At 42.7% G+C, this 27688-nt stretch overlaps 1 protein-coding gene across 1 annotated transcript in view; it reads left to right on the top strand.

The window, feature by feature from the left end:
- Positions 1 to 27688, top strand: part of PDE11A (phosphodiesterase 11A) — a 186464-nt gene that overhangs the window by 124003 nt on the left and 34773 nt on the right. The window contains exon 13 of the mRNA XM_018558066.1: positions 18421 to 18521. Coding sequence (XP_018413568.1) covers positions 18421 to 18521 — 101 coding nt within the window. The remainder of the gene's footprint in view (positions 1 to 18420; positions 18522 to 27688) is intronic.

The raw sequence follows: 27688 nt of genomic DNA, 5'->3' as shown, positions 1-27688 counted from the left end.
AACCTCTGAAAAAACCCCATAGGAATTTTTCCCTTTACAGCCACTAGTGCAAGCTGCCAACAGCCTGGTATCCTTTTCAGCTGATGGGCAGAAGTGCTTCTCACCTCTAGAGGGCGCTCTTTTGAAAAGCTCTTTATTTGGTTGAATGAGCTTGTTTATTTATTTCAGGCATTTAAATCGCGCCAACAATTCATGCGGCACTTTACACCAATCCTTGCCCTCAAGGAGCTAGTTTCTCATCTCGAACAGAACACCCTCTAATAGTCTTGAATGGCTTAAAAATTAACTCAGTGTAAAGAAAAACATAACCTTGCAGTGGGGCTACCCCTGCTCTGCAAGGATTACATGCTCATTTTGTCCAGGGGGCTCAGATAAAGCTGTATTACTCACCTGATCATCGGTCCCTTGGCATCAGCACTCACCTCTCTCCCACTCTGCTCCAGTTATAGAATGTCCCTCAGCATACTTACGTCTGATGCAGGTCAATAGACCTGCTTAAGACATGATGACATCAGTGGTCCTTAGTGACCAGGGAATATGAGGCTATGGGGACCGGTCTGGCAGCCAGAGGGAGCGGGCAGGACCAAGGATCAGTGAGTAAAGGTGCCCATACACCTTACGATTATCGGCCGATTTCCGTTTGCGAACGCGTTTTCGTCCGATATTCGTAAGGTTTATGGGCAGCGTACAACCGCAAATACTGTACAATCGTACGCCTTTTGTTTTTCCAGCAGGTTAGGAAACTTCTGTCTAATTTTACGATTTTCGCAAGGTTGGTGGCATTTCTGTACGCCAAAATTTGTACGATTAACACTGCTCATGTGCAAACGAAAATCCGTGCATTCAATTCCCGAAATTCATCCAGGTGTTTTTTTTTTAAATACTGCTAATTGAACCTTGCGATGATCGGGGCAGGATGGGGCCGTCGTACAGGGTTAGCCCCACTGCAAGGGAATGTTTTTTGTTTGCGGGGATTCCTCTCTCCATGTTGTTTACTGGCGGATATGAATTATTTTTCTAATTTTACTCAGTAGTTGGAGAGGAAGTAAACAGGAGTGGTAGAACACAGGCCATACTGTTTAAAATGTATAGTTATCGGAGATAATTGCAACCTATTTTATTTCCCAGAGGCAGTATTGACAAGCGTGAATATGGGATTTGTAATAAAGCTGGAATTATTCAGAACTTTTTAAAAATAGGCGCTTTAGTTGGTTGTTCAGAACTGGTTCAGACATGTGATTAACTGGAGTGCATGGCAGGCAATTCTCACCCCCTGTCCCCAAATCCAGCCAGTGTCATAGAGTGTACTGAGCTGAGCAGCCTCTAGGGGCAGGTGTAGGTTTGCGGTATAGCAGTCCTGAAATGTGAAGATGCCCATAGGATGTACTTCCTCAATGCACTGACACAATCCACTCAGCCCTGTGAATATGCACTTCTTTGTGTCACAACTCTAACAGAGTCTGCCTTCTGAAGTAGAATTCAACATCTGAACAATGTAACATCATCAATGTTTGCAGGAAGCAATGCATGTGGGGCTATATAGTCTTGAGAAATCAAGATTGCATCACATCAAGCAGCAGGGAAAGAAATACAAAGCACGCTGGGAATCCAGGAAGGTGTTGAAAGTGATGAGCAGACAGAAGGCAGCACTCACAAGAGATTTTTTTAAAATAAGCTTTGATTGCATTATCAAAAACAACTCTAGAATGTATTCCTATTCCAATGCTGACGTTCTAACTGGATAGTATATTCTGGGACTTTATAACTCCGGTCTTGGTAGTTGTTTTTCAGACATTGCTCTGGGATTATGTTATGTGCCCAGTTTAGATGCCTATAAAGCTTTGCTAAGTATTTTTTAAATGACTCCTCTTAGATAAATATACATCATATATACTATACCATTAATACATGTCCATGATTTACGATGGATCATACTTATTCTCATAATGGTTATCTATTACCGTGCAGGGACCAAATTATTATATTTCATATAAAACAATAATTAGGATTAGATAATTGATGTTTAAATCTCCGAGCCTTGCCAAATTACAGAAAGTTGGCCGTGTGCTCCAGAAGGGGGCAGCAGCCTCAATAAATTGAACCTCCATTTGTATGGCAATTGTTGAGCAACCAAGTGCATTTATCTCTGGAAGCTTTAGATTTGTTTCAGCTTATTCATATGCTTATTATTTCATCTTAAACCTTTCTACTGCTCCGCATACATATCACACACAGTTTAATCATGGCAGAGATTTTCTTTGTTGTTGTTTCCATTCTCAGCATTAAACTCGTAAACATTGCGTTTATGCAAAACTGCTCCAGGGAATCAAATGGCTGAGAGTTATTTAGTGCAAATCTTCCAATTGATTTAAAACAGCGGCACTGCCACCACGGGCTGATAAAAGTAGGAATTTACATAGATAGCAGTGGGAGCAATGCATCACACAAATAAGAAGCTAATAGGACAATACATTAGTCTGTTGGGATGCGGTGTTAAAGCGGCACTTAAAGGAATGATGTGTTTTACGGCTGATCGGCTCTGTATTCCCAGTATGAAGAGCTGCACTCCTAATGAAGTGTCAGTGCTGGACTTGTGTCAGCATCTGGGCTGAAGCCAAAGGCCTAGGCAGCAGCCAGGGACCTACAAGCTGGATGCGAATCCACATGCTGTAAAGCAGCAATCCCTGTGGGACTGATTGGTCTAGGTGACGGCGAGGCAATTATCAGGCCTTGCTGGGAAAGGCTGCTGTCATTTTCCAGCTCGTTTAAAAGAAATGACAGTATAATATGCATATATTGTATATAGCGACTGTTTATTGTGTAATATAGGGGCTCATCCAATGATGCAAATGTGTAGAATGCGTTAACCCATAGAGTCAAATTGTATTTCATCTCTAATTGCTTAGGCTCCATTCACACATGAGCGGTAGGGCCAAATACGCGTGGAACTGCGCTAAACATAAACAATGCATTGCAATGTGCATTATTCAGACTATTGCGACAGCCGCGTGGTACTAATCCGAGCGTCCCGCAAAATAGTCAAAGCGTGATTTTATGGGCAGATTCCGCATGTTCCGTCTATAACCGGCTGAAAACCGCATGGAAAATGCTACCGCTATGTCTGAATGGAGCCTTAGGCTCCTGTGAATGCATTCTAATGGGTTTCTCTGGTTTACAATGCCTTATGGGATTCGTAGTTTCAGCACAGCTGGAGAGCCAAGGTTGCCTACCCCTGGGCTAGTTGAACGAAAATTTCACGAGGGTGAAATGTCGGGACAAAAAAAGTTGTACGATGGTTGTAAGGTGTATGGCCACCTTTAGAAGTCATGAATGGTGATTTGGGGTTTGCAGGATGAGCTTTAAGCCCTCATTCACACAAGTATCAGCCGGCCTATACAGATCTGTGCTGCGTGCATGGCCTTATCGGGCCGCTCCCGGGAAGGACAGGTACTGCATGTGATTACACACAGCAGCCTGTTCTTCTCCATGGGAGTACGCGGCCGTACGCCACCCTACGCTCACCCGAACTGCACGCAAGTACGGGTGCGGGGGTCCCTGCTCGGACGCAGACAGGATCCATCCTATCAGAGTACGAGTACAGACAACCAAACACAGACATGCAGTTCGGGTCAGCGTGGGGCGACGTACAGCAGCCCCTGTCCTTCCCGGGAGTGGCCCAATACGGTCGTACACGCAGAACGGATCTGTACGGGCCGGCTGATACTCGTGTGAATGAGTCATGAGAACATGTGTCTTCTCACCTCCACATACCTAGACTATCTAGACTATTGTGTCAGTGAGAAGTGCAGTGACTGTAGTGTGGTCAGCATCCTTGTCTTCTATATTCTTCCTGCATGTGTTACTTTCACAGCCTGAAGATGGACTGGTTGGTGATTTCAGTGGCAGATTATAATAAGTGGGGTCATGGCAGGGCCGGGTCAAGGCTCTGGTGGGCCCTAGCAAAAAATATAATAATCTCCTCCCTCTCCCTTACCTCTCACCTAAATAGGTCACACAACATGAACAATGTAATGTACCATAAATAAAGTAGGGTATACCTAGGTAGATTTTTGTACGAATGTTCATACAAAAAATACCGTCAGAACGTTCGATACTGGCATCAGAAACTTTCCGGTTGTCGTTTGAATTTTCATTTAATTTTTTGCTTTTTCCAAACAAAAACCACACTTCTTGAACATTGTCGTTTTTGTCTGTTGATTGCACCATGCTAATTGATAGATATTCGAAAGAAAGGTCCGAAAACGACTTCTTTCGTAGGAAATTCTAACTGTGTATAACCTACTTAAATCGATATTAAACCCTCCTTTTTTAAAATATTTGCTATAGGGATGCCCACCTTTGCCTGAGGCTGTTGTTTTTCTTTAAAACATTTTAATTCCTGTTTTTCAAGTTGGTCCCTGCAGCGTTCTTCCCCCAGCCCCCTGTATGGATGCCACCATCGACTAATGGAGGCACCTGTGCGCGCTCGTGTCCGCAGTCGCTGTGTGCTTCCATAGACACACACAGCCCTGTGACAGGCCACTCCCCCTCTCTCTTTGAGAGAGTATCCTCCTCCTGCAACCAGGAAGTCCGGGGAACAGAGGATCACTATCGGGATCGGCAGCGGGGACGAGCGTCGCTGACAGGTAAGTGTGGGGGGTGACTGGGGGAGAAAAAGGTTCTGGGCGGTTTTTACCAGAATGCAGAGAATGCAATAAGGTAAAAAACGCCCATCCCTTAATACTACTTTAAGACTGATTCACTAAGGCAATCTTGGAAGTAGTAAATAAGTGAACAATGTGTAGGTAAACAAACAAAATAACAATGTAAATAAAGTCTAGCTTATGACCATAATGAAGCCTTCAGTACTAGAAACCAAAAAGGTGTATTCCAAAAAAACTGCATTAAAAATAATAGTCTTGGTGCCAAAGGGCTAAAGTACCTAAAGCCCATGACAAACTGCATGCAAAGCTGTGCGGAGCAGCCAGATGAAAGACAGTATCTTCAGCCAATCGGCTCCCGCTTTACAAACAAATGGACTTTGCATCGTGACACGCGAGCTTTTAGGCCCGGTTTACACCTGGGCGTTTTGTAGCGCGTTCGAACGCTCTGCAAAACGCTCAAACACCGAAATCCCATTATTTCCTATGGGTATGGTTCACACCTGGGCGTATTACAGGCCGTATGAACGCGCTACAAAACGTCCTACGCCCAAACAAGTGCAGGAGCTTCTTTGGGGCGTTTTTGTCGCGCGTTTACATTGGGATACAGCCAAGTAGCCCTCGGAAACGCCCGTTTGTCGCGCCTTTTTTTAACCGTGAATCGCGGTAAAAACGCACGTCACGAAACGTGCGACAAACCCACATATTCGATATGCCTAGGTGTGAACCCAGCCTTAGCGTAAGGCGGAAGATGACATTTTTCACCTCGGCATGCTCAGCTTTGCGAGATCTCGCAAGCTGACGTGCCGGAGTGAAAATGTCATGACACACTGCATGCCAAGGTCCGCGCACCACTACTTCGCGTGCAGTGTGTCACAGGCTTAAATCTCCTATTACAGTGTCAAAATAAACACTTTGGATATGTCACTTTCCTGCTCAGAATGTAATTGGGGATCCAACAGGGATGTCAGTGTGTGACATTTGTCCTGCCCGACTGTATATGTGTGCAATGATGTGGGTGATCCGGGAACAGCTCCTGTGGGCTTCTTTATTACATGTCATGCTGGTTCAGGTGTCCAGTAACAGAACAGGAATTTACATAAAACCAGAAGATCACATAACAAGCAGTAGCTTATAACTTCCTCCCTTGGCCTCTGTTAAAGTGTCAGTGCCTGAAAGACCAGTATGGCGTTGGTGCTAGATTAAAGGGTGCAGGCTACCTGGTTCATGAGTCCTAAAGCTAACTTTGCCACAGACGTTTGCCTCTTTCCTTTGTATTTTGCCCTAGTCATTGTAAAGGAAGCAATTTTTATGTTAGGCCCATTGTCCATAATTGAAGGCTTCTTGGGTGTCATTGGCTGCTGACATCATAAGCGAAATAACAAGTGATCTGCTGTTACTACCATGTATATATTTCAACACACGGGACATTTCTGCCTTTTCTCCTGCAGGCATCCTCATTGTGTGTGCATTATATATTGCTTATTATACTCAACACTCCCCATTATTACGAATGATCCACAAACAATTTGACCTGTGGTATAGCCGGCATTGGCCTAAGCCGGGGCCGTCCCTTCCATATATGCTGCCTGAGGCAGTGGGGTGGTTCAGCAGGTGCTGCTGATGGTTGGGGGGGGGTTGTGCTGGGCAACGGATGTGGTGGGGAGAGCATAAATGGCTGTGTAGAGCCGTGCTGTCCAGTCCCACCCAGGTCACTGACATCACTGGTTGCCAGGAGCTCAGCGGGATGCCTGCCAAAGCGTCCCGTTTAGCTCCCTGGCAACAGAACAATGATATCAGTAAGCTAGGCGAGAAGCTGGGCAGAGTGTCACAGGTTGCTAAGAGCTCTGCCCCTTTTGCCCCCCCCCCCCACGCACGCACACACACACACACATACACCTGCCACCCCCTATTGAGAGGACGCCTGAGTCGACCACCTCATGCTTCCTCATTATAGGGACGACCCTGGCTTAAGCCCTTGTTCACATGTCTACGATGCGGCAGTGGGTGCAATGTCACATGCAATCTTGCATTGCATAAGATCACATGTTGCAATGTTAAATGCACTGCAGTGTCATTATTCTTTATGGCTTGTTCACATTAGATGCAGTGACTGGGTTTTTCAGCAAGTGAACAACAGAAGTCACTGCTGCAACACATACAAAACAATTGTTTTCTATGTTCCCCAGTTCACGCCACTATGCAGGAATGAGATGTGTCGAACGGTGCAGTGCGGTACGGTGCAGTGCGGTATGGTGCAGTGCGGTGCAAGAAAATACAGACATGCTGTCACCAAATTAGGATCTTCCAATGGTTGTATTAAGGTGCCCATACACTGTACGATTATCGTATGAGAATCGCGGGAAATCCCGCGATCAAGCAATAATCGCAAAGTGTATGGAAGGCGTAATGTACGGTCCACGTCTTTGGTCGAACAAGCAGGCTTGAAAACCCGCCGAGAATCGTACGATTCTCGGCGGGTTAGTGGCATGCTTGTTCGACAACTGCCGAACGCACGCGCACACTGCCCATTTGCAGTGATCGGAAGCCCGCCCCTCATTGCGGTCATCGGAAGCCCGCCCCTCAGGATGTGCCTGTCCAAGATGGGCAGATCGTACAAGCTTTTAATAAGCTTACGACAATCGCAAGACAATAGTCTTGCGATGGTTGTAAGGTGTATGGGCACCTTTATGCTGGATTTCAGCCTCCATCTAGCCTGCCATCAGGCTAGTTGGAGGCTGGCATCATTCCTGTATGGACTTAAAGTTGTAGAGCAATATGAACAATATAGGATTGGGCTCATACTACTTACAGGAAGATGTGAGTTTGTTTTTTTGGGGGGGTTTTTAACAGAAGTCTCCTTTATTATCTAACACTGGCTGTGCCTATATTTCCTTTAATAAACCAGACACTGGCTATTTTCTGATTTTAATTCTTCCAGCTAGTGACAATGCAAGCTAGAAGGATAAGCAGCACAGCAAGACCATCGATCTGTGTGCGGACTTCACATTGTGCCCAGTCTCCCAGCGACTGCGCTTCATTGGCTCTCGGCTGGCTGCGGGTTGGACCCCGGCACTCATTAGCAATAATAAAAATTAATGAGGTTGCTGGACCATGTCATAATAGCTGAACACTTAATGTTATCCGAGGATTAGCAATGATAAACAGAAAAAGGGACCAGGAACCCACACCGACCATGGTGCCATTGTAACTTGGCACTTTGGCCGAGCTATTTGCTGGTTTCAGCATGGGGATTCCAATTGTTTTTTGCAGCTCCTTCCAGCCACAGAAAGGCAAATCCATCAGCAACTCCAATCCAGAATGTATTTAATTTTATCAACAGGCTCTATTTGGCCATTTGGGACCCTGACTGCCAAAGTTATATCCACAGAATTGAAATTTAATGTAACACCTGTGGGGTAGATTAAATATCATTGTTTGTCACTTCTGTCCACAATTCCATTTTACTTGGTGACATTCATGCAAAACACCTTCTGCTGTTTAAAAAAAAAAAAATGTTAAAAGATTAACAGTAAAAGACGGCTTTAAAGCTACATTAGCCATGAATGAGACTGGTGAAAAATCTTAATGGGTTCTCTTGTATTACTGGCAAAAAAAGTTTCACTAAAAATAAACTAATCCTTCTTAATTCTATAAACTGCAAGACACTTTATCATTGCTTAAGTTAACGCAGTAATACATTTATTGGGGTTTTAAGACAACAAAGGCTTTCTTTTGGTGATATTGTCTTGCAAAAGAAAAAAGGATTGTATTTGTTTATGCAATTCATAGACCAAAAAGTAACAAAACTAAAAAGTGCACTTTTTTCTTCCTCGATCAGTGTGATCATTTATCGTTTAAATTATTGTAAAAACATGTTATTGTATAATTACATGCATAGAAAATAGTAATTCACAAATGAAATTTAAACATAATTTCAAAGTTACACTTTTTTTTAAGGAACACTGAAAACATTAATAAACAAAATAATAATTAAAAACATGGAAATATTGATGGTTACAGAAATTGATGGTTACAAAAAAACAAAACAGAAATTAATTTTAAAAAGATCAGCCGTGCACGTACAGCTCCGTGCTGCGTGCAGGGCCGTATCGGGCAGCTCCCGGGAAGGACAGGTGCTGCGTGTGATTAGTACGCAGCCCCTGTCCTTCTCCATGGCACTATGCGGCCATACGCCCCCCTACGCTCACCTCAAGTGCAGGTCCGTACGGGTGCGAGTTTCCTGGCTCGGACGCATACTGGATCCATCCTGTCAGCGTACAATACTCTCACCCGCATGGACGTGCAGGGCGGGTGAGTGTAGGGCGGCGTACGGCACTGTAGTCCCATAGAGAAGGACAGATGCTGCGTACTAATCACACGCAGCACCTGTCCTTCCTTGGAGCAGCCCGATACGGCCGTGCACGCAGCACTGAGCAGTACGCGTCGGCCGTTTTTAGTGTGAATGAGGACTTGAGGCCTCTTCTTAGCTAAGCTTAGCGGAAAAACTTGTCGTGCATTTATTTTCCGTCTTTGCCATGCATCCCCATTGATTTCAGTTGGTTCCTATGACGTGTACTTTGCGTTTTTTTCCTCCGTGTTTGTGCACGTTTTAATGTGGTGGAAAAACGCACATCTTCCTGTCCGTGTTTGGGGTGGCATTAATGGTAATGGCACAACAAGGGCATTCTGCATTTTTTACGTATTTTGTGAATGCGCGTCAAAGTGTGCGGGTTTTTTTTGCAAGTTTGACACGCATACAGGAAACTCTCAGGTGTTAATGGGGCCGGACAGCTGCTGTTTTTACACAGAAACTCCTGCCTGTTATTTTGACAGCAAGTGTGAGGGGGCAGCAGCAGAGGGACAGAAGAAAAGGACATAGTACAGATGTCCTGTGTACGTCTATGAAGCTTTTTTTGCACGTGTTTAGCACACCCTGTGAAGTAAAGAAAAACTCCAGGCTACACGTGTTTTTGTTTTGAATAGAGCTTAGAACCTCTGTCTGTTTTTTTTATTGTGGTCTTTGTTCCATTTGAGAAGATTTCCCTACATCATGTCTCTGTGCTCCCTGTGTTCTCTGAGCTCCCTTAAAGTCTATCTCCAGCAAAAAAAACAACCCTTGCAGTGGCGTACTGCAAGGGTTAACAGCTTGTTTAGCTCTGAGGTTCTTGTGTAAGGAACTTCTACTTACCTGATCCTCGCTCCCCCAGCAGTCAGTGCTCTCCTCATCTTCCCTACGCTGCGGACTGTCCCTTGGCATCCTCGCCTATGATGCAGGCTATGGGCCCTGCATTGTGCGTGATGATGTTAGTGGGCCCCTGACCACCGCAGTGGACAGGGGAAAAGGTTGCAGGGGCCAGTCCTGGAGCCAGCACAAGTGGTGATCAGGTAAGAAAATATTGTTTACACAAGTCCCCCTGACATAAATAAGCAGTGCAGGGGTAGCCCCAATGCAAGGGGAGTTTGTTTCACCCTGTTTTATTAAAAACAGGCAGAGGTGCTAACCCTTTGCAAACTATTTAAAACAAAATAAAGTAAAATGTAATTCCACTTTAACTGAATGAAGTGTTTTATTTAAAGACAGATGAACATTAGGCTTGCTTGGTTAGCTGGTCCTACGGGATATATAATTTCTGATTGTTTGATATGTGCTTACCTAAAAAGACCATATATGCATTACCAAACACTAATTTGTGTTTATTTATTTTTTTGTAAAGCTACTTTAGACTTAAACAGACTTCAGTATAAGAAGTGCTGGTTTATTCTGCACAATTCTTTTTGTTTTGTTTTCGATAGAGTGGGGAAGGTTCTGGGGTGGGAGGGAGCGTGGCGGTGCATTGAATTCAATGGTACCGCTTCCACACGCAGTGCGATCAGACGCGTGGCAAAAATGCAAATAATAGCGCTTGCTCTATTTTTTGTGCTTGCAGTGGAACGGAACGCAGGCAAAGTTTTGCCACGCTTTCGATAGCACTGCAGGGGAGGAGGGGTGTGTGGAAGCCATTGAATTCAATGCACCGCCACGCCCCCTTCCGCCCCAGAATGCAGGTGGAAGATCACAGTGCGTTCAAGCAGCTACCGCTATGGAACACACCGCTTTTAGTGTGAACAAGCACTAAAGCTAGAACTTCTGTCTGCTTTTTTATCTCTGCTGCAATTTTTCCCTCACTTCCTGTCTAGTTAAATCGCTGGGAGGGAACATCTCTAAGAACCCAAAAAGCAGTAAGTTGTAACAAGGGTTCTAATCCTTCTCACTAAAAAAAAGTACACCTTATTCTGATTAAGATTCGATTTTAGTCATGGGAAGTAGTAATATTTGGGCCCCTTGCTCTTAAGGGCCCTGGGACAGATGTACATTCTGCATTCTCTGTGGATATACAGTTTGGAGCATCTTTTGCAGTCTTGCTGAGATTAGGGAATTGGGTCAGCACTGGTCAGTACATGAACACTGTTCATGCGCGATATAACACACAATGCCGGAGCTGCCACAACACACTAGCCTGCCTGCTAAAATGGAGCATTTTAGTGGATGGACTAGTGTGAACAGACCCTTAATGTCTAAGTGTGAAAAGCTGCTGACTGCTGAACGCGAGTACCCTAAATCAGTCGTCCCCAACCCCCGGGCCGCGGACCGGTAACGGTCCGTGGATCAAATGGTACCGGGCCGCCCAAGGAACATTAAATTATTTCCATTTTATTTACTGTGGTGTATTTCTCTCGGGTTTGTCCGACTTTCCAGGACGAGAGGTTAACCGGGAGCTGAGAGACGTCACCTAAAGCCGCACCAATACCGCATGCGCAAAATATTGCGATATCGGGGCGGTTTTAGGTGACGTCTGGAGCTGAGCAGCTGCAAGCGGTAGTGGCGGTGTAGCTTTGGTAAAGAGAAGGTGTGTATCGCTCTTCTCTCTGTTCACCGGTACTTTCTCATGTTTAACAGTGCTTGGTGTACGTGTATATTGTGTTTGCTCAAATTTAACCCACAAATTAGCAACAATGAGTACGAAACAGACGTCGTTAGAAAGTTTCCTTGGGAAAAAGTAAAAAGGCCCAGTGAAGAGACAGAAGAAGGGCCTTCAACATCAAAGAAACATGTAACTTTTAACAGACAATACCATGAGTCCTACTTGAAATATGGATTTATCGGGACAGGTGATTCCAATCTAAAATATAAACAATCAACGTCCCCCCCTCAGCGTGCCGCGGTAAAATTATCAAACGTTGATCGGTCCGCGGCGATAAAAAGGTTGGGGAGCACTGCCCTAAATGGCCCAAACTTCCCCTGAGTGACATAGAGGGCATCAATTAGGGCTCGAAATCGGGCCAAGTATGGTTACTCTAAATCAGGTCCAGTGTTATTTAATACAGTGCAGGGATAGGCAATCATGGCACTCCAGCTGTTGTAGAACTACAAGTCCCATGAGGTATTGCAAGATCTCGTCAGCCACAGAACATGACTCCTAGAGGCAGAGGCTTATTGGGATTTGAAGTTTCACCATAGCTGAGGTTTCCTACCCCTGCTCTAGTGTACATTTTAACATTTTGTAATGGACACAACTGCATTCTACCTCTTTACCTAAAGCAATATGTGGCAACTATATTAAAAGAAAAAAAGAAAATGTCATTAACGTGTTTGATTTGTGTTTGATATGTTGCTAATTTGAAGTTAACATGGTGCAGTGCTAACCGCACAGAGAGAATATGAATAGGCAGTTTTCTCTACTTGTTTTTGCCTCCCCTCTTTACTGTCATGGGTATGAAATAAGAGAATATTTGTTGTAAAATCCCACTGAAGAGGCTCTTTATGTGCAAGCATGACACATTTCATTGTATCCGTTGCAGTAATATAAAACGTTAGGTGTGTTCCTGTTTTCCGCTATATGTTGTAGGAAACAAAAGAATAATCTGCTGTGTGTAACTAGAGATGTGCACCATTCACCACGAGGTGGCAGAGTAGTCAAAGGACCTGATTTACTTAAGTCAAAGCTTATGCTTCCAATGAGGGTGAGCAGAGTTTATTCTCTTTGCTGGTAAAAAGTTGTATGCTTTCTGCCTCCCTGCTATAGGTTTGCACATACTGGATGGTCTCTAGAATGTAACTTATTATAGGTGATCCATTCACAGATATTTTAGTTAATTTTTATTCTAAATATTAAAATATTTAGAATATTGAAATTAATTGAAAAATAAAGATGTTGTTTAAATAAACATATATTATTGATAATACTTTAAAATACTCTTACATTGATTTGAATGTTTGCTGCAAGCACCATTCATTGTAAGCTGCAGATACTTGTGTATTGTTGCCCCCTGTTTGCCATCCTTCATGCACAGCATATAACTTTGTCATTAACCACATCCCTGCCAGTGCCAGCCAGCAAGCAAGTCACAGGAGCAAGTGGAAGTGCATAAGAGAAAGATATAAATATCAGACACTGTTCTGACTTTTCTCTATAGCTGGTCAGTCTGTTAGCTGCCATTGTCAGGCATACAGGAGGCTCCAATATTACATCTTTTAGCTTTGTTCTGTATGATTATTGAACAGGAAGTCAGCAATGTGTCTGAAAGTATTGCTCCCCTCTATATCATCTCCCCTCTATATCATCTATTCCCATAATCTCATGGAATGAAAACATATATTTATTTATAATAACAGTATTACAAATTTGTAAACCATTTTATGACAGGTATGTGCTTCTTTAAATTTAGGCCTATGGTTGAAAAGCTTATGGAGCTAAGAACTTTTTTGGTTGCAAAAACAAATGTAAATTTAAATATGTGTATCTATGCCCCACGTATATAATTGTCACAAGCTACATCCACAGAGCCAATTTACCATTAGGCAGAGTAGGCACGTGCCTACAGGTGCCATCCATAGAGGGGTACAGTGCGGGCACTTACTCTGCCTAATTCCTGGCGTTGTCAAGATACAACACAGGCAATAGCAAGTAGAGTGCATTCTGCACAAAATGCACCTTCCTGTTCCAAGGCCAGCTGTGCATACAGTGACCGCCGTCTTCCGCAAACACCGGGGAAAGATCCTGGCGCTGCGTATGGCTGCCCTGTAAAACGTCTGTCTGATGTGGACAGATGTTTAGGGCAGCCTTACACGGCGCTGGGGTCCTTCTCTGCATATGTGAAATCCATCAGGTCTCGCAGCAGGTAAGGGCGCCGGCTCAGGCCTTCAGGCACCCGAAATAGAAATCTGCCGCTGTACATTCACACCTAATTTGGTACGTGATACGATTACATTGGGGTTAGGAATCAATCACCATCGCTAGACCCATCGATCACACTTAATCTCCCCCCTTATCATGTAACTCTGATGAACCCTTAACACATAACCTAACTCTAACACTTAACCTGTAACTTAAGGCTAGGTTCACACCAGATGCAGTGCGTTCCGGCCCAATTTTGGCCAGAACGCACTGCATCGCATTGCGGCCGCCTCACATTGTGCATGCGGTGCGATCAAAATAGTGTTTGCAGCATTTTGATCGCACCGGACAGCAGGCACAATGTGCTTTGCGATCCGTGTGGGTGATCGCATTGCGGCTGGAGGCCGTGGCTACGGTGCCATTCACTTCAATGGCCCGCCACACCCCCTCCTGCCCCGCAAAAAAGTGAGCCAGCCGCAAAGTGATGCAGTGCATTTGGCCAGAATCGGGCCGGAACGCCCTGCATCTGGTGTGAACCTAGCCTAAGCCTTATAATTAACCCTCTGATGGCTAACCTAACCATTAATATGACCCCTTCATATTTCATCCAATCCCAACACTTAACCCTATCCCTCCCCCTAAGGCCTTGTTCACACCAAATGCAGTGCAGATCGGCTTAGGTTTCTGCACACACAGTGCACTGGGTTGTGCTGTGTTTTGCCGCGTTTTTGATGCATTCCGAGCCGTTTTTGGTTAAAACATTTTTTTTAGTTTAAAGGAGAACTATGACATGAGTGATTTCCACTCACCTCATAGTTCTAAGCCGACCTGTGACAATGAGACTGTCACAGGTCGGCTCAGTAGATCGGGAGGTGAGGGAAAACATACCGGGTTCCCTCACCTCTCGATCCTGTCACGGCTCTCTGCCGTGACAGGGGGAGGGGCTGGATTCCCCTCTCCCCGCTCCGATCTGCCAGCGCTGACTGGCGGAACGGATGGGGGAGGGGGCGGGTACAGCTGGCTCTGCCTCTAGATAGGCAGAGCCAGCTGTCACTCACGCAGCTGGGCGGATCCCGTCATCTAAGTCGGGATCCGCTCCAGGTGCGGCGTCTCAGTATACCGCAAGCTGTAGCTCGCGGTATACTGAGCTTAGGGTGACGGGAGGACGCTAGTTTGTGTCCTCCCGTTACCCCAAGGAGAACTATGGGGAAAAACACTGACCCCATAGTTCTCCTTTAACATGGGCTTTCAGTGCGTTCCAGGGATTTGCATGCGTTTTTGATGCATTTGCAATTGTTCCAGAGCAGGTAAAATAGGGCTTGCTGCAGTTTTGGACCTGCTCTGGAACTGCAAGCTGCGATGTGAACTGGAGCAAAAAATACCATTGGAATACATTGGACGCAGTTTTGATCCGGTCTGTAACTGCTCTACTCTGCACCTTCTCTGCGCTTGGTGTGAACAAGGCCTAACTGTAACCTACGCTTATAAATAATCCCCTTAACCCTTGACCCTTTGCATAATGTAACCATTAGCCTAACTCCTGATTAACTCCAAAATCTTTATACTTGCTTTATCAAACCTCAAGATCTCATATATAAAGATCTCAGCACGAACAGATTGCATGAAATATGCTTATTTTCCACATTTATGAACATATTTTTCTCTAACTACATATCTAATGTATAAAATAAAGTGCAGGGAAAAACATTATTGAAGGCTGTGTAGTTTCCATGTAAAGGCTATATAATAGTAATTTCTTTTATAGTAAATATTTAACCCTTATTGTCACCTGGGTGTATTTGCTTGGCCTGTCAAATAGCAGTAAATATTGTGTAAAACAAAACTCAAACAATTCATCCCCACACAGCTACCTCCTTATGTATCACTTGCACCTCCCTTTTAGATTGTAAACCATCAGGGTCCTCCTTACCATCTTGTCTTGAATTGTATTGTGATTGTAATGTCTTCCTTATATTGTAAAGCGCTGCGCAAACTGTTGGTGCTATATAAATCCTCTATAATAATAATAATAATAAAAAATAATCCATAGTTACTTAACCAGAATACCATCCAAAAATTAAAAGGGGTGTACTGTTGCAGACAAATCTCACCACCAAATTTCTTGACCAAAAGAATCTTAGCGGAACTGTTAGAATATATAGGAGCTCTATTGACACCACCTCTTTATGTGTTGCATAGGCAGAGTTGGGAATTTGTCTGCTTTTAACTGGAATTTCATTGGCTGTGAGGGATCCCTGCTCTTTGAAATGCCTTTCTGAATGAGCTTGCATTATGCTAAATCCAAGCTCAGTCACTGGAATTTGTCTCCTGAGCAGCTTTATGTTTATGAAATTGTTTTCCTGGAGATGATAGGGATTCTAGCGCTCGTCTAATGTAAATCCATCACAGCACAGCGGGGAGCTTGGTGCTTTACAGAGACTGAACAGACGTACAATATTTCTGATTGTTTCTATTGTTTTATACTAATAGGAGCATCGTACATGACTGTGTTTGTGTGCTCTCTCCTAAAATGAAGGCGCTTTTTGGACCCTGACATATTCACTTTACATTTTAGGGTATATTTATAAAAGCGTAAATGTGACTTTCACCAAACACTGGTGATGAATCAATCATCATCATCATTTAAAACACATGCACCTGGAAGATTGACCTGCAGAAAATATTTGGTGAATATCAGATTCTCTGCTTTATAAATATGCCCCTTTGTGTACTATGTGCCACGAAAATGCAGGTACTGGAGTTTCTGGTAAATTGGAGTGGTTTTTAAAGTATTTATAATCATGTTTTCTAAACTTGGAGCAGGTACAGCAGTGATGGCCAACTTTCTTGATAAATGGGGCCTCTAGAGCAGCCCCTGGCATCACCAAAGGGCCATACATAATAGTCAATGAATGTAATGCTACATAAAGCTGACTTAGATTGCAGGCATGCTACATAAGATGGTCAGAGGCTATAGGCATGCTACAAAAAATGGCCAGAGACAACAAACATGCTACAGGAGATGGTCAGAGGCTATGGGCATGCTGCAAGAAATGGCCAGAGACAACAAACATGCTACATAAGCTGGTCAGAGGCTATGGGCATGCTACAAGAAATGGCCAGAGACAACAAACATGCTACAGGAGATGGTCAGAGGCTATGGGCATGCTACAAGAAATGGCCAAAGACAACAAACATGCTACAGAAGATGGTCAGAGACCGTGAACATGCTGTATGAGTTGCTGCAGACTAGGGTTATGGTTCAGTACATGGTCAGTGAATGGAGGCATATCATATGTTAAAGATCACTTCTATTATAGCCCATTTACAACTTAAAGCGATATTACCGGTAAACCTTCTTTTTTTAAAAAAATATTTGTTTGCCTGGGGATGTTGTTCTTTTTCTTTAAAAGTTTTAAATTCCTTATTTTCTAGTGGGTCCCCCTCAGCACTCTTCCCCCCCGCCTCCTAATCACCTAGGTATTAAAAACACAGACTACTGTCTGCAGGGGCTCCAATGACCCACAATAACTGTCAAAGGGCTGCAGGTTAGGCACCAGGAACGTAGAATATACCTTTAGCTTTTGCTATGAGGAGACGTATGAGGTTCCTGTTGAATTATACATTGAAATATGTTTCACTACGCAGTATCATTATTACAAGTGCCAGTCCAACTAACACTAGTATTTCAGTTATGAGAAGACTAGTGACTGGAACCACCAACTGGCTTTCTATATTCTATGTAAAGCCCAGAAGTCAGATTTTCCCTACAAAAAATTATACGCTGATACCCATTGCTATAGGATTTAACCCTACTGCTGTTTTAGAGATAGTCCTATATTCTTTCTTCATTGTCTGTAATAATAATAATAATAATACTTTGGGGTGGGGGATAATTTATAAAACTTCTGCTCAGCCATACGCTCAGCGAATGCCATTCACATGGCATTCCTGCCACTAGATGGAGTATAGGAATTTCCTATGCTCCTCAGCTGCTTCTAGTTGCGGTAATAAATTGCACACAGCATTTGCCTAGCATTTGACTGGGTAGAAGTTTTTATAAATCAACTCCATGAAGAATGAAACACCCTAATACAGGCATCAGAAAGTGGCCTCATCCACATGTTTCTGAAAATCTATTCCTGGAAGATTTAGGAAACTGGTGGGTATCTACAAAGGTTACCACATTTTCTGTGAGAAAGTAACAGTCCTATGACCCCTTTTCTATTATTGATATCAGTGATTTGTCCTATATTGACTGTCCAGGCCAGTAGACTACTGACCAAGGGGAAACCCTAGTGTTTCCCCTTAAGTGGAATATCATTTTTGAGTAAATTGACACTTTACATGAGACAGGCATACTTTAGATCTTGTTCTGAGCCAAGATCAATAATGACCACACCGATTCTTAGACTGCTGAGCAAGAGATGTCTTCAGCCAAGTGGTTAGCAGTTTGTCATTCAGTATTGACCAAGTCTCTAAATACAACTGTATGTTTTTTGCTGTGTATCAGTAACTCGCCATTAGTGTTCAGTCTGATGTTCAGACATGTTCATGCCTGTATCATTAGTTATTTATTTTTTGTAGCTTTTGTGTTGCAGGGGCACAACATTTTCTCCAACCTGTCATCGCACCAGTACAGCGACCTCATGCAGCTTCTGAAGCAGTCCATCCTCGCCACGGATATCACACTTCATTTTGAGTATGTATTCACTTTTTACCCGTGGTCACAATAAATATCTCCTTATTATAAATATTAACTTAATGATATAAGTTGACCTTTTTTACTAACCGAATTAAAAAGAAAATGTGTCACGTCTAAAATATTGTATTTATTAATCGGTTTGATGTAACTAATAACATTTTTTTAATATACATTGACAAAATGTTTTTTCAGAGCTATGCTATTCCATGGGGACAGTCTGACTCTCAGCTGAGAGCCTGGTTTGCAATACAGGGCATTCTTTCAGTGTGACATTTCTCTTTCCTCCAGCCATGGCTGTTAATAATATATGTGATCTCAGGAAGTGAAGTGGGTGAGCAGACAGTTAAAGGCTTTCTTACTATAACCTGATTTTAATGTAGATTAACATAGGTTTTTGGAGGCTTTAGATATGACAATGTATTATGGGGCCCTATAACATAACAAAAGCTAAGTGACAGATAGAGACGATTTTGCTGTTTTGCTAAATCATCATTTGCTTGTATAAGATATCATTTATCTGCTAATGTTACATTGCAGCCTGTGTAGCGGTGGCATTTCATTCACAGCGCTACCTTGCAGTGCAAACTTACAGTTGCTATATACTGTACAGTAGATGAGCTCAAATGTAGACTTCCTTTAGGTGCCTGATATTAATCACAGTACAGTAAACCCTCTGTTATGCGGTATTCAACTAACCAGAACTCTCATCTAACCGGAAAAAAAAGAATCCCCTGTGTGCTCACTGTTCTGCTGATCTGCGGCATGTATTATTCTGGAAACAATCATGTGCCTATTTGCCATAATTTGCTTTTGATTACTGCATTTCAATATTAATATGAAGTCAATACAGAGTTTATGTTATGGTATAGTATGGGGTATGGCATTAGTTAGACCTATTTTTAATAGTAACTCTCAAGCAACCATTAAAAACAAAAGACACGAACAGCGCTCTCGGATGGGGCCCCAGGGGCGAATAACTAACTAAAACACGCAGCCCTGGGAAACAGCAGCAGAACCTGTGAATGCAATAACAACAAAGGAACACAAAGGGCGCGAGGACAATGGAGCACTAGCTAACTTGGCAAATCATAGCAAAAAAATATTTGTGTAAACACTTACATGTAGGTCCAGGGACCAGAGGAGGGACGACCTGTATGGAGGATTGGGACACCCGTGGTGGGTGCCCGAATCTGGCTGGTGTGTTTCCGGAAGAAGTTCGTCCACAGGAGGGAGCAAAAGACTGTGAGCAAGGAGTGGGAAGCGGAGCGGGGACTCAGTCCGTGACACCACTATATGAATGAGGGATATGAGCGGTGTGAAGGAAACTCAGCGGTGCAGGCTAAGCTGCTGTGGCCGCGGCTGTGAATGTCAGTGCTGGGTCTCTGTCTGGAGCAGTGTGCCGGAGCCGGTGTGACAGAATGCCGGCAGGCGGCGGGCGATCCGATCCGTAATGGTGATGAGATGGATGTTGTTAAAGGGGGGAGAGAGCAACGCGTTTCGAGGTATCACCTCTTTCTCAAGCTCGGCTAGAACGGGCTGATTAACTGACTCCTGTCTAAATTTGCCCTGGTAGGTGTATGTATGCCTGTGAAATAGGGGCCGTAGATTGTAAATTTCTTGAGGGCAGGGGCTGATGTGAATGAATAGCGTTCAGGTAAATTGTCAGCGCTATATAAATACCTGTAATAACAAATAAACGAGAATCACTATAGTACCTGACACGCTGAAAATCTATGTACTTGCCTCCATCATTCACTACATAATGCTAATGGACAGCAAGGCTGATGAAGAAGCAGAGCAGGCAAAGTCCCCACTGCATCATGGGAGCTTAATAATTTTTTTGCAGGTTTAAACCTGTTGAGCTATAATGTGCAGAAGGAATAAGACCACATGCAGGGAAAATTTGCATAGATGTAGCAGGCATCTATTCTGGGGGATGCAAACACAGTAATGGACAGTGTCAATGGGCTCTTACTCGCTTTAGAAGTACTACTCTCCCCATACAAGTTGATGGGAATGCAAATGCAGCTGAAGCAGGTTGATGCAGCTTAGAAGGAGGTTAATCCATGCAAGCACAAGGGGATCGTGCAAACTCCATGCACATAGTGACCGGGATTCTAACCAGAGACCCCAAAAGTGATAACCAATAAGCCACTATGCTGTGCACTCATTTGAACAGTTGGGGACATGTGCTATATAATTACAGCTAGCTTTAATTCTCTTTTAAATAGAAAATATATCTTTCAAATGGATCAGCAGTGACAGCTTTCCTTTAGGTGAACTAATGCTATAACTGTGTGATACTACAAAGAGCATGTGTTTCCTTTTACGCAATTTTTTAAATAAATTACTGTGGTAACATATTGCTGAATGTTAAAAAATGAGCATCGGATCAGTTTTTACTTATTTACTTGATGGATTAGAGGACATGCATGGAAGTATTTTAATTAGCCATTGATGATGTAATAATATTGGCTACATTTAAAAGGAGTGTAACGGTGTCTAAGTCAAAGGCCTAGGGAGAAAGATGGTATGCTATGTGCAAATACAGCATTCCTATTCAATATATATATATCTATATATATAGATCTATATCTATATATAGATCTATATGTAGATCTATATATATATGTCTGTGTGGGTGGAACCATATATCTCTTGTAGAAAGTCTTATCTTATTCCACTAGCAACATGTTTCTGCTTCTCCAGATTTTACTTCTTGTTTTTCTGTTGTCATCATCATGATCATTGCATCGTTATCATGCATTATATCACTTATACTTTTAGATGCTTGTATAACAAAGGCATTTTTAATGATGGTTTTCTTTACATTTAATTTTTTTATTATTAAGAAAAATTTAAGAAGTACATGTAAAAACATGTAGTGTACTAATTAAAGTTCTTATACACTCACATTTGGCTGCTATGGGTTGAGCTGGCTATGGCTCCTAGATAAAAGCTACTGTTTTGAGGGTCATGTTGCTGCTGCCACAACAGTGACAATATGATTCAGGCTCGATTCTAGATATGTGCGCCAGCAAAAAATGTGTTTTGTTTCGGATTTTCATTATTTCGTTTTTTGGGGATTTGGGTCCAAAAGTCAATTTGTTTTGTTATTCGGATTCACCTGAACTTGAGATTTTTGTTAATTTTGGATCATTAGAGAATTACGAACAAATTTTTGCAGCAAAGTGACATTAGAAAAAAATAAATTAATTAATTTTAACTTTTGACAGTCCACAGAAACCATAACAAAAGAAAAGTTCAGGGTCCTCCCCCCCCCCCAATAAAAGCTACTGTTTTGAGGGTCATGTTGCTGCTGCCACAACAGTGACAATATGATTCAGGCTCGATTCTAGATATGTGCGCCAGCAAAAAATGTGTTTTGTTTCGGATTTTCATTATTTCGTTTTTTGGGGATTTGGGTCCAAAAGTCAATTTGTTTTGTTATTCGGATTCACCTGAACTTGAGATTTTTGTTAATTTTGGATCATTAGAGAATTACGAACAAATTTTTGCAGCAAAGTGACATTAGAAAAAAATAAATTAATTAATTTTAACTTTTGACAGTCCACAGAAACCATAACAAAAGAAAAGTTCAGGGTCCTCCCCCCCCCCCAATTTATACCAGACCTTTTAGGTCTGATAAGAATTTTAGGGGGACCCCAACTCAAAAAAAAAAAAAGAACTAAAATCCTTTACCAGACCCTTGATCTGAGCAGCAAATAGTCCCAAATGTCAACAAATGGGTGGAACAAGTCTTGTGACGTAACAGATTAATTTGAGTTACATTTTAGGCCCCATACACACATGGGTGTTTTTAACAGGCATATATTTGTACAGGTGTTTTTGAAGCATTTCAGGCATCACTGTTTTATTTTATTTTTACTTTTAGCCAATGCAAAGCCCGTTACCAGAAAAATAAATGCTTGAAAAACACACCTTTTGTGCATTTTTTAGTGAAGGGGGGTTAGAGCCCAGAATCATATTGATATGATTGTGCAATCAATCATTCAGTACGACTAACCTGTTCAAATTGAGTAAAAATTGCAAACCAAAGACCCTCCATTCAACTGGTTTAGTAATCATTTGATCAATTTTGACTATGCCAACTTGATAACCATTGGCTGAATTTCATCATACGATCAGTATTTTCATTGTTGTGATTGATGATGAATCGCTTGTACAAAAAGTAAGTTTTTGTACTTACTAGAATTAGTCATGTTGGAGGATCTTAGGTTCTCTTAAGTCACTAAGCACATACACCAACAGACTGCTACCCCATCACTGAGAATATACATATTTCACCTTCAACCACTGCAAAGGTTCTGGCACGCCTTCAGGTCACCTTTGTATGCAGGTATCTGGTGTTTCTTGAGGACGACTACCTTTAGATTATCTGCGACACTGACTGCATTTTAAAGAGAAGCAAAAGTGCCTTTACACATTTGCATGACTGTGCATACCAAAGACCCTGATGAAAATGTAGGCGCTAGTTAATGTGAGACATCCATGCTTCCTTCCTCTTGCCATTTCTCCCCCGGTGAGGCTCTTAATGTCCTTGTCATGCCATGAATCTGAATGAGAGAAATTCATTTTGTTTTGAGCTTATGACTTTGAATCCTATTAGTAGCATTTGTAATATGCATTTATGTCACATTCCAGTTCGCCTTGACCACGCAGCATAAGCCTCTTTCATTTTATTCCAGCAATCTCTGTATTAGCTGGAGTAATGAAGAAAAAAAAACCTATAAAAATTGCAGCGATTTGCCATATGCTGAGACAGCCTGCTTGTCATCTGAGTGGTTTTCACATTACACACATGGATTATGCCAGTGTCGAATCATAATTCAGATGGCGCAAGATTATTCATTTTTGTGAAGTGTTTCCAATTCTACACATTCATCTAAACCATTGTGACAAAATCTGATTTTTCAGAAAGAAAATAAAAAAGTCAAATATTGTGACACTGTTCACTGCACAAATACTAATAACTACAGTCACCTAAGCTTTTTAGTACATCCTGAATATACATGCTCACACACTTCTTATGGCTATAAAACCATTATGTCATTGATCCAACCTCCTCCAGTAATGTTCATTTACATAGAATAGTCATATTCTCTAACACCACTCCCATCAGGTACCACCCCAGAGGATCTTACAATTTTCCTGCTATGGTACACAGATGCATGCTGTATTTAGGGGTAAATAGGAACAATTTTCTATATCTCTAATTTTCAAATTAAACATATTTATTACAAGCTTCATTCATACAAAAAAACTTTCTGAAGCTTTTAATACCAAGAGCAGATGCAGGCTATCATTCAGACAGCAAAGCTCCACAGATCCAATCCCCTGATGTAATCTACATGGTTCAGCTGTCAGTTAGACAGCTTGGTCCACTCTGTGTGTTAGTAGCACTGACGGGGACTCCTGAGACATGGGGCAGGATCCGGCTGTCAAATTGGCAGCCCAGTCTTTCAGTGGTGCCAGCACAAATAGTAAAACTCATTACAGACTGGTACATGTCTGCACCTCAGGACTTGCAACTGATATTAAACTCCTCTAAAACCTAATTTTCTTACTTTAAGCTGATACAAGGGATGCATGTTATCAATAGAAGGCTGGGACCATTCCAAGATACTCTAAAACATTTGTAATGATAAAAAGTACATCCCCTAGCTACTGCATTCACAGTATATTTTTTAGTCAAACTACAGTTTGCTTTAAGCATCAGGAACTTTTCCCACAACTGTAGTTCAGCATGGATGCTTATTTGTCTGCCTAACATATCAATAGCTGCTAGAGGAGAAACGTTAATATTATAATAATGACACAGCAAGCAAGAATGTAAAAATATAGCAAACTTATTTTCATGTAGACCTGAAATGAAAACAAGAACTCCAGGAAAATACAAGTCAGATATTCTTTAATATATGTTTGATGCAGGATTTTTATAGGCTAAGCCGTTCTTGCTGGAGTGACACAAAAATGAGAAATTTCCACTTAATGTCGGGAAGCCTTACAGGATGGCTGTTTGTGGAAATAAAATTGATGCAATTCCCCAGCCTGTGCTGTATTTTGTTTTATCTTTATATTAAAGCAGCCTGTGGCCCCCCTCTTCTACCCGATTCCATAGTTTGCTTCTTTGTCCAAACCAATTTCTCTCAGAATAGCATGTTTATATGACTTTTCTGCTTAAAATATCTTCTAAAATTCCTGTGGTTGCTTTTATTAATATTATATGACATTGTGATGCAAGTCAATTTGAGATGGGATTTATGAATATACTGATACACCCCAGCTTCCCACATCAGAAAAATAGGTGCGATTGTGCGGTAGTTTGCGATTAAAACACTGACAGACACACACAACCACAGACACAACCTCACACACTCAGAGACATTCTCACACACACATACACACTCCCAAATTTTTTAGGGGTTCAGTGTGGGCTTCTGTGCTGTGAAGAAGCTCCATCCATAGGTGTGTTGCTTGTACAGCTCCCTTGCACTCCCTGTAGAGGTGCCAGGAGCCAGAATGTGATGTCACTCTGGTCACGTGAGGGAGCTGTAAGCAATGAACGTGTGGATGGAGCTCCCTCATGGCCATACCTCCAGCCCACCCCAGCTGACATTTGGCGTCGGGCAGCATATTTTGAATGGCTGCTTGTCACGAGACCTGGCAGTGCTTTGCTATGGGGAGGCTGAGAAGCCTCTCAGCTAGTGCAATGGAAGGCATGCGGCGACCAACTGCACATGGGGTCGCGACCCACTTTTGGGTCACGACCCACCAGTTGAGAACCAGGGCTCTATACTACACTCCATATACAGTATGTTCTCTCTGTATGCTGAGGTGAGGTGTGTTCAATTCCTTAGCCAAGCGCTGAGTAGCTGTTCTGCTGCACTTCAGTGTGCTGCAACAGCTTCACTGATTGCTTCAGCTGCACAGTGCTAAGCAAAATGGCAGAGGATAATATTTTTGACTAATAAATACCATTATCCACCAAAACATTAAATTGTAGGTTCCCACACTGAATTGTGATTTCCTCCATCGGGGTTCAGGCACTTTTTTCCAGTGCTGCCTGGTGTGCCCATAGTTAAAATGGCCGCTGGTGCTCTGCCCCCACCTCTCCATCACACTCAGCACTCTGCATCCACATTCAATTCTGCTGCAAGTGCTAAGTTAGCAGCGCTGAGCGGTTTAGGGACGGTTTGCTAACTCAACACTCGCAACCGCTGAGCAACTGATCACACGTCTGTATAGTGCTGTATTCTGATGTAATATCCTCCTAAGCAAGTCAAACTTAATTCAGCATTCCTCAAGATCTCAGTGCTTTATCTAAACACATAACCAACAGTCACCAGATATATTTTTCATGGTAGGGGTGTGCATGCTATGTACTGTGTCAGTGCAACACTTCCAGGTATGTATTGTATTAAACCTTAACCACTTCAAGACCAGGTGTTTAGACCCCCTTCCTGGCCAGGCCATTTTTCAGTGTTCTGCGCTGCAGTACTTTGACTGACGTTTATTCCATCATGCAACGCTGTACTGAAATGAATTTTGTCACCTAGGACCCCCCAAAAGAAGCTGATGAAGCACAGATCTGCTCCATCAGCTTCTTTCCAGCTTCTGAAGCTGGAGAGTGACACAAGAATGCGGAAGTGATGTATTATACAACACTTCCGCATTCTTGCAGAGGAGAGGGGACCGGAGGGAGCTCGTGTACCACACTAATCCAGCACGTTATTAATCTCACGTGCCCCACTCAATATGGCCGCCACTTGAGTGGGGCAACTCAGAATAATAACGTGCTGGATTAGTGTGACCCTAGTTCATGTTATTACTTCATTGCTGTGCTGTATGTGTATAGGCCAATGCCTTGGCTGGCGCTCATGCAGAACGTTTTTTTAAAAATGTAATCGATCCAAAAAATTTTAATCGATCAAAAAGATTAACGATTAATCGAGAAATGAATCGTTAATTTGCACAGCCGTAATTACAAGCTGGCATTTTCCAAGGATATTGTTTGAGAAAGTTTGACAATTGAACCAATAATTTCTGCTATCACAGGCAGTACTTTAGTTTGCATCCCCATACTTCTTTGTAGTAAACCATTCTCCTAGTACTGAGCCCGCTCCTCATCATCTTGGCCATACATGCCCTATATCAGTGTGGTGCAGTTCCTGGATCATTGAAGCGGTAAACACAGAAGCGGAGGTCTTCCTGCACCCAGAGGTGAGGTGAGAATGTCATCATATGCCTCCACTGAAGTTTAGACCCTAAACAAAATCATTCCCTTGCCTTATTACAGCAATGATCCTGGAATATGGTGTTCTGTGTTTTATGTGAAGGAAGAACACTGTGTATAAGCTAATCCTCTACATATTTCAGAGGGTTCAGACCCTACAGAACAGAAATGGGACTCAAAGCTGCTTCCAGCCAGCTTTCTGATACATTATCACTCAGCTCTGGGCCTCAGTGAGACGGTGGTTCACATTGTGATCAGGCACAATGCCCACTAGACAGATGGGCATAAGCACAGGCAGCCAGCAGCCTATTTACGCGTGAATGTTAAGGGCAAGATTCCCAGCTACATGAATCCTAATGGCTCCCCATTGTGTTTACAAGCCTATGGTTCAGGAAAAATGCCATCACTGAAATCCATTCCCAGTCTTGTTAACTGTTTAAGAAGGAATATAAATTCCAGAGCTGCAGGAAAGAGAGTGGTTGGCTTGGAGTTACGACATAGGACCATGATACTTACTTATGTTATAGCATATATCTATTGGCCACATATACATTTGAATCTGCAGTTGTGCGTAGATTGAGATACAAGGCAAAGTATAGTAATGTCATTGTGATTAATTAGGAAGAATCTTGTGCAAACTTGACTTATTTAAAGAAAGGTTAAAATTGATTGCTTGCCTGCTTTTCTTCAAACCATGCCACCAGTTTAAGCCTGGGCTATAGAAAATAAAGACTTGTTGATGATCCAGGATAATGTTTTGAACAGCTCAAAAGTTACTTTCCCATCCCCTAGATTTCGAACACTGGGACCGTGCACTGCCATATATTGCATGACCGGACCGCACTGAGACTGTGCGGCCCGGTACCATTTGATCCGCGGACCAGGGGTTGGGGAACACTGCCCTAGA

The sequence above is a fragment of the Nanorana parkeri genome, unplaced genomic scaffold, assembly GCF_000935625.1.
Source record: "Nanorana parkeri isolate BGI_ZX_2015 unplaced genomic scaffold, ASM93562v1 scaffold319, whole genome shotgun sequence".
Lineage (NCBI taxonomy): Eukaryota > Metazoa > Chordata > Amphibia > Anura > Dicroglossidae > Nanorana > Nanorana parkeri.
Note: the sequence above shows the minus strand (reverse complement) of the source record. Positions and strands in the feature narration are given on the sequence as shown.